The sequence below is a fragment of the Callithrix jacchus genome, chromosome 7 (genome assembly GCF_049354715.1).
Source record: "Callithrix jacchus isolate 240 chromosome 7, calJac240_pri, whole genome shotgun sequence".
Classification (NCBI taxonomy): Eukaryota; Metazoa; Chordata; class Mammalia; order Primates; family Cebidae; genus Callithrix; species Callithrix jacchus.
Window position 1 is genome coordinate 12,735,553 of NC_133508.1, and position 12,130 is coordinate 12,747,682.

The following is a 12,130-nucleotide window of genomic DNA, read 5'->3' on the forward strand; positions in this document are numbered from 1 at the left end:
TTGTGTTTAGCCTCTTCCTGTGTTCCTTCCATTAATGAGACTTTTCCTCTCCCAAATAGATACTTCCAGGGGTTCGGATTATAATTGCCAACCCAGAAACGAAAGGACCACTAGGGGACTCGCACCTTGGAGAGGTGAGTTGAGCACCCGCAGAGATCCAGGTTATTTTCTGTTGTATGTCCTTGGCTTGTCTTGACACCGTCAGAACTGCTCACACACCCTTGATCTGCCACATGCCCATTTGAGTTGAGTGAGTTATGAGTGCCTTGGAAATAGTGTGAAGTAAGTTTTGTTGCTCAAATGAGTCCATGAAAGCTCACAATTACAAGATGGCATTTCCTTAGGGAAGTATAATATATTCTCCTCAAATAATTCAGAAGAGATTTAAACACATAACGCATGTGGACTGAGTTTCCTTCTTAGCTTTCGAATTTGCTTTCTGTGTTCCTGCTGTTATTACTTAGAAGTCCTTCACCAGGAAAAACGGCAGAGACCTCCACAGAGAGTAATGCTAGGACAACAGCAGAGCCAGTTCACAGCAGCCAAGAGGTCACGTGGTGATTTCAGATCAGAAAGCAAACAAGGATACTTGACAGCTTTGCCCATTGTGTTCAGGATGGACCCACCCTGGCTGGCTCTTCACTCCCTGCTGCTGTGCCCCCCAACACCTGTGCTGCTGGTGGGATTTGGCTGGAGAAAGACTCCTTGTGGAGCTGCACAGTCTGGTCTCCATTCTTGACACCTCTTCTCAAGCAGGCCCTGGTGCTGCTGGGCGTTCCCAGTCTGAGAGGCAACTTGTTTCATGCGTCCTCCTTCTTCCCCATTCTTCTTTCTAGCAATGAGCTTGCTGCTTCTATGAGGAAGCGGAGGGCACCGGAGAAGAATGTGTCTGGAGCCAGCCTCCTCCCACAGTGCCAGCACTTGTGCCCTCCCCCCAGTTACTCCATCCAAGACCAGGCCTGCTGTGCCATTAGACCAAGCCCCTTGTGCAGCCATGGACAACTTCGCTCCCCTTGTCACCTGTCCCGTCTCGTTGGGCATCCCCCTTCCTGCAGCTGCCACCTCCTCGGCCCCAGCTGCATCCCCAGCACACACGAGAACACGTTTCTGCATGGTGTGTGGTGAACACACAGTTAATGAGCAAGTCCTAACCAGTTCTCACATCCCACCTTGCTTTTCTTCCTGGGCCTTTTTTTTGGCCCCTGGCTTGACTCTCTCAGACACATGGAAGATCAGAACTACAAAGATAAAATTCTGTGCTGCTCCCGCTTAGGAGTTTCCTTTAAATACATTCCTAGAAACAAAGCTGGAAGGCAGAGCCTGCTTCTCCAGCACCCAGAGGGGTCCCCACAGGTGCTGGTCCCCTCCAGCATCCAGAGGGGTCCCCACAGGTACTGCCTGAGACATGTGCTGGGCTAAGGTCAGAATTCTCTTCCCTCTGAGGGTGGCCAGAACTGGTGGAATTTCCAAGATGACATTCTTATTGGGAATGTGTGTTTTCCAGTCTGAGGGGTGATTAAGGAAATTATAATAAGTAAGGGACGTGCTGTGATGCTTTGATGTAGGTACATAATATGAAACAGATACCACGACCGGGTTAGTTCTGTTGTTCATCACCTCACATTCTTGTGTGTGTGTTGAGAACATTTAGGCTCTGTTGTTACCGAATTTCAAGTAAACAATAGGATGTTATTCACTGTAGTCACCAGGCTGCCTTTTCTCCCCAGAACCTGTATGCCCTCTGGCGGTTTGCCCCTTTGCCCTTCATCTCCCCCTTGCCACTCTGAAGCCCCTGGCAACCACTGTAAACCACTTCTGTGAACGCAGCTTTTTAGATTCCACGTGAGTGAGGTAGTGCAGTATTTGTCCTTCTCTGTTCCGGCTTTTCACTCAGCATCACTTTTTCCAGGCTCATCCGTGCTCTTGCAAATGGCAGGATTCCCTTCTTTTTTAAGGCTGTAGAATATTCCATTGCCTTAATGAGAACTTCTTTGTGTTTGGGAACCGAGAATGTTGTCATTTCCCTGATCTGATGCTGCACTGTCTCTCTCGGTTTCGTCTTTTCATTTGTTTAGCAGACACTGAGTACCGCTGCGCGTTAGGCATTGTGGGACGTGGGTGCCGTAGTAAACCAGTTTCTGACTTCATGGAACTTACCACCTTTCATTGTCAGTAAATAACAGAAACAGCCAAGCCCAGAATGTCTCCACTGCAAACATGCCAGAGTCCAAAAGGCCCTTCCTCTCCTGACCCTTGCTGTGTGGGCAGAGCAGCATGAGCATCTGGGGAACTTAGCGGTTTTGCTTTTACCCAGCCCTGTCCATGGTTCTGTGTGATCCACGTGGCTGTGGCTTTGAGTCACTATATCAGTCTTTGCTTACCCATTTCCCCAGATGTCAGACATCCAAGCATTCTTGTCTCCGTTTTTTGGTGTGATACGCATTCATCCCTCAGGTTTTGTTCTGTGGTGTGTGGTTTTATTGCAATGTATGTCTAGAGATATGCTAACCAGGTGACATGAGAAGAAATCTCAAAGCTTCTCCACTTTGTTCTTGCTCTTTAGAAACAATCATTTGGAAAAGTGTAAGGAATCTAGTATGACTTTGTTCATTTGCTGTGTATGTTTTTACAAGCTGTTTCTGAAATCTTCAACCAATCTGCTTTAATACAATTCCCCATAGGTGGATGGCTTGGTTGGTTTCTTGGCCACAAAGTTGGTAAAGTGAGTTTATTTCAGTATCCTCCATGTGTCTGCAGAAAGCTGAACGAGATTAACATCATCTTGGTTATTCAGTTCAAGGAAACTTTTCATATCACTGAATATAATTTATTGTCAAAGTTGTAGCCTCACTTCGCTGGAGATAAAATAATGTCCTCCACGGTGACATTTCTCTCCGTTCGCAGATCTGGGTTCACAGTGCCCACAACGCCAGTGGTTATTTCACTATTTATGGAGACGAGTCCCTCCAGTCGGATCACTTCAATTCACGACTAAGTTTTGGAGACACCCAGACCATCTGGGCACGCACAGGCTACCTGGGGTTCCTGCGGAGAACTGAGCTCACAGATGCAAATGGAGGTGAGTAAGAGTCCGGGCTGACGGCCCCCCGACACAGATGGGCAGAGACGTTAGACTCCCCTAGGTACTGAGGCCATTCCCAAGGTTCACTGTGGCCACACCCAGGAAGGAGGACATGTGCACAGGCTGCAACCCAGTGTGAAAAGAGCTGAGTTTAAAAGAGAAAGGCAAGGCCAGGCGCGGTGGCTCAAGCCTATAATCCCAGCACTTTGGGAGGCTGAGGCGGGTGGATCACAAGGTCAAGAGGTCGAGACCATCCTGGTCAACATGGTGAAAACCCCTCTCTACTAGAAATACAAAAAATTAGCTGGGCATGGTGGCACGTGCCTGTAATCCCAGCTACTCAGGAGGCTGAGGCAAGAGAATTGCCTGAACCCAGGAGGCGGAGGTTGCGGTGAGCCGAGATCGCGCCATTGCACTCCAGCCTGGGTAACAAGAGCGAAACTCCATCTCAAAAAAAAAAAAAAAGAGAAAGGCAAAACGCAAATGTGTCCCACAGGCTGAGCTGTGTCTTATGTACCCCGTCCTGTCCTGAGAACCAGTGCAGACTGAAAGTTAGGGAGGGGCCCAGCTGCTGAGCACAGGCTGCAGTGCCTCCCACAGCAAAGTGCCCAGTCTCAGCCCACAGAGTCTCCTCAGCACGTCTGAAGGCTGCATGCTCACACGGGGTTCATCCGAGACAGAAGCTAGCCCAGTAGCTTCAGGAACATGCATGCTCCACTTCCAGGGCTGGGTCTGTCCCTATCTGGGAAGAGGAGGCTCAAGGCTCATCGCCCTGGTGGCTGGCTGTCTCTGCCCATGCACTCATCAGAGTACAGGGCCTGGTGCTACAGCTGCTGGCGCCTGGTGTGGAGTGGCATTGCCTTTCCCTCATCAGAGGAGAGCAGGGGTGAGGCCAGGGGTGCTTCCTGATGCCACAGTGTAAAAATGCACTTCCATATTTAATTCTTTGCTTATTCCAGAATCCTTTCTTAGCTCCTTAGTTCTGCTAAAAATAGAGGCAGGACTTGGCTATTTCACAACAATGGGAGCTGAGGTTCCTGATGAGATCTTGCCTGACCAAAACCCCAGGAAGATGAGTTTCTAGACATCAGTAAGGCTTCATTGTCTAACATACCTATGAAGGCCTGGCCCAATGGGCTATGTTTAGGAATCATATGAAAATATCCTGGTATGACATTTGCATTGTGGGAAATTATAGACTAGTTTGAGTGTGCTGTCTGAGGTTCCTGGAAGCTGCAAAAGCTGGTGGCAATTTATACTCCTAGGGAAAGGCCAGGAAAGCCACATCCCGCTGAGTCCTGGGAGCAGGGATTCCCTGAAGGATATGTCCCCTGCCATAGGGGAAGAGGCAAAGCTGCTGTAGGGGCAGAGACTGAGTCAGTGTCTCCGTCTTTCTTTGTCTGATTGAAATTAGAAAATACTTATATCTGATATTATTTTGTACGTCAGTCCTTCCTTTCAAATTTTCCCTAATATGCTTATGACCCTATAAAAATATAGGACATATTTCCTTAAGGAAAGATAGGACTTGACCACTTGTTGTCATTGTCATGATTCTGAGGTTTGCATGAAGGATAGAAATAAATTTCATGGCTCCGTGAGCTAAGGAAATCTTCATGAACATTACCAGGAGCTACGCTTTCTTTACCTGCTTATACCCAGAACTAATAGCACAGAGGAGCCTGTGTGGGATGGAGTCAGGGAGCTGGGTCTGTTGTGGCCACGCTGCATCCTGTATGACCTTGGGCAGGCAAGACCTCGGCCGATGAGTCCACGGGACTCAGACCACTGGGTGCTGACCCATCCCTCAGTTGCTCCTGATGAGCATGGGGTAGGCAGTTGACTGGGTGTGGAAGCTGAGCCAGTGCAGAGGGAGCATGGCGGCCTTGCAGCTGGCCTGTTGGCCACCAACACATAAGCCGGGCCTTGCCAGGGAGCTCTCTCACTGGCAGAAGGAAACAGACTGTCCCTGAAACCATGATTCCCTTCCTTCGTGTCCATGTCTCACTTGGGGTAGTTTTTCATCTTTTTTAACAAAAGAAGGAAAGTGGCTTGAGCAGCATGACAGGGAAGCTCACACAGGCTTTCATTCCTGAACAGAGCGCCACGATGCCCTCTACGTGGTTGGGGCCCTGGACGAAGCCATGGAACTGCGGGGCATGCGGTACCACCCCATCGACATCGAGACCTCAGTCATCAGAGCCCATAAAAGCGTCACAGAATGGTAAGTTGTGAGCTTGTGGCTTGTACCCGAATCGGGAGCAGTTTGTGAAGCACTGGGAATGTGGAGGCATGGCGGTAGAGGAGAGTTTCGCTCAGGTAGGGAAGGGCGTACAAGTCAACATTGAACTATAAACCTTTATCTTTTGGGGTTAAAGCAACAAAAGAACACTCCACACATCGAGTTAATATATCATATGTTACCTGAACATGATAGACTTCTATTGCTATGAAAACTACTTGATAAGATTTTCCAGGAAGCCAAATTATTGTTTGGTTTTTAATTTACAAAAGCATGATATAGGAAGAAAACAAACCTGACACATACATAGGCACAGAATATGCTTTTATGACTATTGACTTGGGGACTGTAAGTAGCATGAGACGTGGGAAAATTTCCAGTGAAAGGCAAGGCAGCCTGTGGCCAGACCCCAGCGGAGACTTCCAAAGGAAGAATTGCTTGAGGTAGGCCAAGGCTGGCAGTGACAGGGTATGTGTATTGTACCTGCTACCTGGGGGCAGGCTCTGGTCTGGGCCCAGGTGAGGACTTTGCGATGGGACTTTATCTTCCTCTCTGACCTGTGTAATCTGTTGTGAAGTGCTGAGCATGTCTGTGGTGCTGCTGGAGAATCAGCAGCACGTTCTTCTGATGTGTGGGAGTGGATTGGATGCTAGAGTGCTGTGAGTCTTTAAGCCAGCTAGGGCTGGGGACTTTGACGGGCTTGCTCGGTGCCTTTATATTTGCAGTTAGGATGAAAAGTGACTCAACACCATTGGCTTTAGACTTGTTCATTCCCTCGATAACAGACAGGGTGCTTACTGAGAGGCCCCTGATGAAACAGTCTCAGTCTCAGCTCAGGAACCCTGAGGGAGGCGCATTCTGCACTCTCTCATCAACAGCTTTTCTGGGTTGAAAGGATGGTTTCTGAGATCATTCGTTCCTCTTCTTAGCTAACTGAGGTGCAGTAAAGGCTGGTACTTACTGCCATTTGCTGAATCTGAACATTGAGTACTTGGCAGAATTTACAAGATCGAGTTTGCATACCTGACCATGATCCTGTGGTTTGAATTTGCTAAGCCCCTACTCACTCATAAACAAAATTCCTCAAATTGTCAGTCTCCTTGACAGTTCTCTCCTCAAGTATACAAAGAAGACAGAAATTCTAAGAAGACTTTGACCCAGAAACTCGGCCAGGACCTACCTTATTTTCTGTCTAAATAGCTATGAATATCAGTTACAGCCTTCCATTTTCATATTTTTGAGGAAATAATTAAAATTGGTTTGTATCACCTCCCTCAAGCATTTTCTGTCCGGTTTCCAATAAAAGGTGAGCATCGAGGGCCTCGCTGGTACCCTCTGGGCTTCTAGACCCTGGTGCTGGGCTTCACTCTGTAGTAAGTGTTGCTGCTGTTACCTGCCACGTGGCCGCCAACCTGGGTCGTCCCTCACTTAGTCAGGGACTCACATGCCCCTTGTCCACATGCTGCCCTTTGAGTGGACTTTCGAATGCTTGACATGATGCTTTGCTCCATCTTCCCTCTCCCAGCCTCCCTGCACTGCCCCTTCTGGCCACTGCTGGCTGCTCCGTGCTGAGCTATGACTCCAGCTTTGTGGAACAGGACTCTCCATGTTGCCAGATTCAGGCCAGACACACTTTGTCTCCTCTGTCAGTTGTTGTCAGCACTACGTAGCATGTACAGCTCCTGGGAAAGCTCTGAGAGCCTGAGTCGCTGGCACCATCCTGTAGGTCCTTGCAGTCCAGAGGAAGCCATAGAGCAAGCACACCCTCCACCAACTCTTACCTCCGGAGAGCCGAGCGCATTGTGATATTCTAGGACTGTTCTGTAAATTTCAAATGCCATAATAAAAGTATACCCAATGTGCCTGAGATGTACGTATCTGTGATATCAGACTCACAATATGGGCTCACATGGGCCACTCAGCAACGTTTTAACATCACAAGGAGCAGTGTGACTGGAATTAAGCACCAGCATGTTTTCTTGGAAACATTTCTTAGCATGCTCCTAGGCGTGCAGCAATCACAAAGCCAAATCTAGGAGAACTGTTTAGAATTTCCAGGAAAATTCTCCAATTTTCCCTTTCAGTTTAACATATATGGGCCATACTGAATAAAATATACATGTTTTTCCTAATTGACTTACTCTCACACTTAGAACAGTAGTGAGTTTCCTCAGTACCTCCTGCCTCAAGCTGGGATTGAATGTGTTTGTCAGGCACATGACCAGCAGCCCTGGGGCCCGGTCTCCTTCCAGCCCCACTGTCTGGGAACCTTCTGGCCGCCTCAGCCAAGCAGACCTTGAGCACCAGGGTCTGTGAATATCAGGGCCTTTAAACAGCTATTTCTAAAAGCCAATCCTGTGTAGTTTAAAATGTAAAGCACTGGGCTTTCGCTTCCGCCTGCTGGACAAAATACTCTGGTGCCCGTCCTGCCGAAAGATGACTTGATCCCCCAAAAAAACATTTGAGTGATTCTTCCACATTCCAGAAGACTTCTCTCTGCACATGGGTAGCAGCTGTTGTAAGGAAGCCAGCCATGCTCAGTGCTTTAGACAGAGTTGTTAAGATGTCCCCACATCTGCGGTCGGGGGCTGGCTCAGTTGGAGTGAGCAGCTCGGCCAGGCATAGGACTGGTGGCTCTTCTCCATGTGTTTCTTATACTCTGGGACCCAAGGGCCAGCCCAGGTGTGTCTTCATCAAGACACACCAGGAGAAGCCCCCATAGCCAGCCCTTCCGGAGCCTCCGCTGGCATTCACTTCCCTAACACAGGCTGACCAGCTTCCATGCTGAGCCCAAGCCGCAGGGCTGGGAAACACGCTCCCCCTCGGGTGCACCGCACATACAGAGAGGAGTATGCACCCATGCCCTGGGTCTCCGCACACACACACACACACACACACCTGCGCCCACACCCTGCAACAGCAGAGCTGGGGTCTAGAAGCAGGAGGCCCAGGGCTGCCTTGAGGGCGGAGGCTGATGGCTTGCTGCACTCTGCGATCAGGGCATTGGTTCTCCAGGAAGCAGCAGAGGCAGTACTGGAATACAGACTCCGTAGCCAGGTGGCATAACCCTGTGCTAGAAATGAGAACTCGGGAAGATGGTGAGATACGTGCAGAAGCCACCGAGAGAGAAGGCTGGTAGGAAAAACACTGGCAAGTGCTTCGCCAAGAAGGCTGTGTGGGGGGCGTTTAGTGAGCGGCAGACGGAGGACATGGAGAGGCCAGAGGAGACTGTCGGGAGTGCTTGGGCAGGTCAGAGAGAGCCAAGCAAACTTGTGAAAAGAAACCGCAGCTATTAAATAAAGCATGAATACACATAATGATGGCTTTCTTTTTTGTCCTTTAGTGCTGTGTTTACCTGGACAAATTTGTTGGTGGTTGTGGTTGAACTTGATGGGTCGGAACAAGAAGCCTTGGACCTGGTTCCCTTGGTGACCAACGTAGTCCTGGAGGAGCACTACCTGATTGTGGGAGTGGTGGTTGTAGTGGACATTGGCGTCATCCCCATCAACTCCCGAGGGGAGAAGCAGCGCATGCACCTGCGAGATGGGTTTTTGGCAGACCAGCTAGACCCCATCTATGTGGCCTACAACATGTAGTCTCACCTCTTGGCTTCCATGGACTTTTCTAGAGATGTAAACATTGTTCTCCGTGTCCACTGAAGCTTGCAGACACAGGGCAATACTCACCAGAATGCAGCCATTCTGTGGTGAGAGTGGAGGAGGAAGAGAAGGAGGAAGAGGACTTCTCACAGCAGCCACGATTGGCATGGGGGTGAAATGTGAATTTACCACTGAATTTCGCTCAGAAGGACTTTGGATTACTGCCTTCAGCTCATTGGAAAAGCCCATTTCAAAAACTTTCTTTTCTTTTCTTTCTTTTTTAATTATTGGATAATAAGTGCTTTCTTCGTAAATGTGGTATTTTGTTAAGCCGAATAGCAATTAAAAAGTATCCTGCCCTCTATTGGGTTCTTTTAAACAGTTTATGTAGCGTGACAAAGAATTGTTTTCTCTGTTTTAATGTGTCATGAAATCTTAATGACATGGATCTGTTACTAATTTAAGCCATTGCTAGATCTCATCCTTTTAGGAAAGTTTGAGGTACGAGACAACCTTCCAAATAGCACCTTTCAATTAGATTTTAGCAGCTTTCTTTGTCAGAAATGTGCTGAAGAAACAAAGGCTGATACATGGCCTTTGAAGTTAGTATAGAATGAGAAGAAATTATAAATAAGGTGTATTTCGGCAATTATCTTGCAAATATCTTTGTACTAAACTAAAAAGATAAAATAAGTTAACTTCCTTAATATGTAATTATGTACAAAACGTTTAATTTATTTTGATCTCTTTAGAACTATAAAAGAGAAAAACATTCAAGAATATTAAAGTCTTGTAATGTTTGCTAATATAAAAAAGTGTTGTATTATCTTGCGTGGATAGTATCACAACAAATATATATATATGAAATATAAATTCACTAATGAACAAAGGAGATTTTACAGTTGAAGATGCAGAACTTGTCACTTGCATGGTGTGCCCCCTCGTCCTCACACACACTCTGCTGTTGCAGCAGTCACAGAGCGCAGGAGCGCTGTCTCAGTTTCTTCTAGAACCAGAGACCAGCAAGTGAAATTATTGCCATCTCAAGGATGGTGAAAGGATTTAAAGCTCAGTGTGCACTATTTTTTTCTTTGCTGTGGGACAACAGTGAATGTGTTTATGCCAGCGTGTGCTGATGATACCGAGGGGTTTAGGTTGGCAAATAGTTTTCTTAGCTGCAAGAATTCATTGCACAATGTTTTTCATCATTTTTGTTAGTGTCATCTTTTTTTGGTCCTTGCTATGAAAAGGAATGCGATTCTGTGGTCATTTGCACTGGCTTGCAATGATTCCCCCTCTGATGGCCAATGTGGAGTGGACAAAGTGTCCGGAACTCACATCGGTGATCGTCCCCTCATCTTAAGACCTAGCCAGCTCTGTGTGAGCCTCCTGAGCACAGTTCCTGGGGGTTCATGCCAGAGCTCCAGCTAAAGCAAGAAGTCCTCCAGCTGCATCGTTTGCCGCCTGTGGACGACTGTGCCCCGGTTTCTGCCCTGGCAGCTCCTGGCCACAGCTTCTCAGAGCTCACCTGTGCACTTCTAAATTGAATTGGCCCACGGTGTCCAAGAAGGAGCATCTGCACTCCGAGAAAGATGTGTTCTGTGACTGCCCCAGTGTGACCTGCAGTGGCTCTCGGTGCTAGATATGCATGACTAAGATTGATGCTGGGCAAAATTTAGATTATTTTTCATTATGTTGTAGGCAGTGTCTTTGTCTGCCTTTGCTGTATGCAGTCAGCAGTAAGCCTTTTGCTAAAAGAGTTTTGTTTGACTTCTGAGATCCAAGGCTGATTATTGTAAAAAAAAAAAAAAAATTAAGTGGCACATACAAAAAATTTGTCTGCATATGTGGTGCATCCGTCCATCTCCGCAAACCATTTGATTCTTGAAATATTGTTTGACCTCATTGCTGTGTGTGAATATTTTTCTTCATATGCTTCAGATACACATTCCTAGTCTCTGCTTCCTAAGAGGGGAACCACCACACACAGGAAAAAAAGACATTTTCTTACACCCACCCACCCACCCACCTTGTTTAAAGGGAAGTAGGTGTAGGGCTTCAGGTCAGACACTGACTATGAAACATTAATTGCAGTGTGCAGGAAAACATTGAGGTCCAGCTGAAGTCAGGAAGCAAAACAAATTTAGATATCACTTTAAACATAATTTTAACTGTCACCAAATCAACTCTACGTTCAAGGAGTGTGAACGCTGCAGTGCAGTTGTGAGGGCAGTTAGCAGCAGTCTCTTCTGCATCCTGTCAACTCTGATGTTAGAGTTTTGGCTCAAAAGAGTTGGTGGACTGAGATTGAAATTTCGTTGTGCAAGAAAAAGGAAAGGAGACAGTACCACCAGTTTCAGCAATAAAGAAGGGTCATTCTGTTTCAGAAATTGTACTGTAGATATCATTCATGAGAATGTAAAAAAATGTTTGTCTTGTGACCTTGTGCTTTTGAAGTCAGACAAAACCGTGTAATCAACTTGCACAAAAAGAGGGTACACAATGAACATATAAACACAGACCTAATCAAACAGGAGCAGATTCCTCATGGTGCTTGTTTATTATATATATTTAATCCTGCTTGACACTTTACCCAAGGGAGATGGTCCCTTTTATCAGTTGAATGTTAGCAGCGTTATTTCAGAGTGTGGTGACTGGTTAGAGAAATTCATGTACTCAACCAATCACGGTTTCAAACAAAATTTTTATGTGCAAAGGACAGCAACCTTCTTGTATGTTAAACCACCAGTACGCTTTGTACATCTGTGATAACGCCTGTTTTATATTCAAATGAACAAATAAAAGCTTTTATTTTTGTTGCTCTGAAAATAGCAGTTTCTTAATTGGTCCCCTGGAAAGATGTCTGGGACAGCTTTAATCCCAAGAAGGAAGTCACTCCTGCAGGGAAATGTATCTGACTCTGTTTACATAATTTGTTTGCATTACTTAGTACAGATAATCATACTTTGAACAATGTTTAAATTTTGATGTGGGCATTTATTGCTAAAAATAATTCCTATGGCAACTATGTTTTGTGAAATGTTTTTTAATTCTTTTAAATATATCTAAATATATTTGTTCACATTTTGCTGCAAGTGTACAGATTATTGGTAATTTGGGGACAAACAGCATGAGTCCTGTGTGCAAATGCTTTGTCAGCTGTATCATAGGGAACCTTTGCGTATCAGGAAGTAGGAGTGGTTGACT

At 46.5% G+C, this 12,130-nt stretch overlaps 1 protein-coding gene across 13 annotated transcripts in view; it reads left to right on the forward strand.

Moving 5' to 3' along the window:
* The window catches only part of DIP2C (DIP2 acetate--CoA ligase C (putative)), a 387,622-nt gene extending 375,870 nt beyond the window's left edge, over nucleotides 1–11,752 (forward strand). For all 13 annotated transcript variants that reach the window (XM_035252738.3, XM_035252740.3, XM_035252739.3 and 10 more), the window contains 4 exons: nucleotides 60–134; nucleotides 2,905–3,079; nucleotides 5,183–5,306; nucleotides 8,668–11,752. In XM_035252738.3, the coding sequence (XP_035108629.1) occupies nucleotides 60–134; nucleotides 2,905–3,079; nucleotides 5,183–5,306; nucleotides 8,668–8,920 (627 nt within the window). In that variant the 3' untranslated portion in view covers nucleotides 8,921–11,752. The remainder of the gene's footprint in view (nucleotides 1–59; nucleotides 135–2,904; nucleotides 3,080–5,182; nucleotides 5,307–8,667) is intronic.
* Nucleotides 11,753–12,130: the final 378 nt, after the last annotated feature.